Source organism: Nanorana parkeri, unplaced genomic scaffold, assembly GCF_000935625.1.
Source record: "Nanorana parkeri isolate BGI_ZX_2015 unplaced genomic scaffold, ASM93562v1 scaffold17, whole genome shotgun sequence".
Lineage (NCBI taxonomy): Eukaryota > Metazoa > Chordata > Amphibia > Anura > Dicroglossidae > Nanorana > Nanorana parkeri.
Window position 1 is genome coordinate 2,596,750 of NW_017306285.1, and position 696 is coordinate 2,597,445.

The window sequence follows — 696 nt, forward strand, 5'->3', positions numbered from 1 at the left end:
AGTCCATGGAACTCACCAGCTGGACGGTGCAGAGGAGGATCAGGGTGCATCTTCCAGTACAGCACCCCATGCTGCCGCCGGTCCCTCTGGCACTGCCGGGGACTAGGAGGGTGCAGCGCGGACCATGTTCAGCCGCCGGACGGTCCTGAGGAGCTGCTCGCCGTGCTGCAGGGACAGATGCTGGGCTCCCTCTGTGACCAAGCGACGGATGCCGAGTGTCTCCCCCCCCCTACACTAACCTCTATTTCTCACCATAGCAAGGAGGAGGGAGGGGCCAGGGTCCCTCTTAAAGGAGCCGCGTCACGCTAATCACACACAAAAGAGCCCAACAATGGCTCCGCATTGGGCACTTAAAGGGAAAAAGCTTTTTTTCTTCTTTACATGTGAACGGGTTCATCAAAGTGTGGTACCACTTTAAAAAAAAAAAAAAAGATTCTTTGGGGTCTCTGTAAAGGGGGGTCTTCCACTCAGCGGTCCATTTCTGCCTGTTTGCTGTTCCATATTTCCGGTGATGGGGAAAGCATGCCAGTGTCTGAATCAAGGAACATGAATGTCATACATTGCACTTTAGATTGGCTTCTTTCATGTCCTGGCGAATCACTCGCTTCCTGTCCTAGGGTGACAACGCTCACTCACTGTGCTGTACGGGGGAGCAGCGTTGTCACCCGAGTTCAAGACTCTCCTCTTCTCCATAAC

The 696-nt window shown here is 53.7% G+C and overlaps 1 protein-coding gene across 1 annotated transcript in view; it reads right to left on the reverse strand.

Moving 5' to 3' along the window:
• NKAIN4 (Na+/K+ transporting ATPase interacting 4) overlaps positions 1 to 285 on the reverse strand; it is a 31,744-nt gene extending 31,459 nt beyond the window's left edge. The window contains exon 1 of the mRNA XM_018559987.1: positions 17 to 285. Within this exon, the coding sequence (XP_018415489.1) occupies positions 17 to 70 (54 nt within the window). The 5' untranslated portion in view covers positions 71 to 285. The remainder of the gene's footprint in view (positions 1 to 16) is intronic.
• Between the last annotated feature and the right edge of the window lie 411 nt (positions 286 to 696).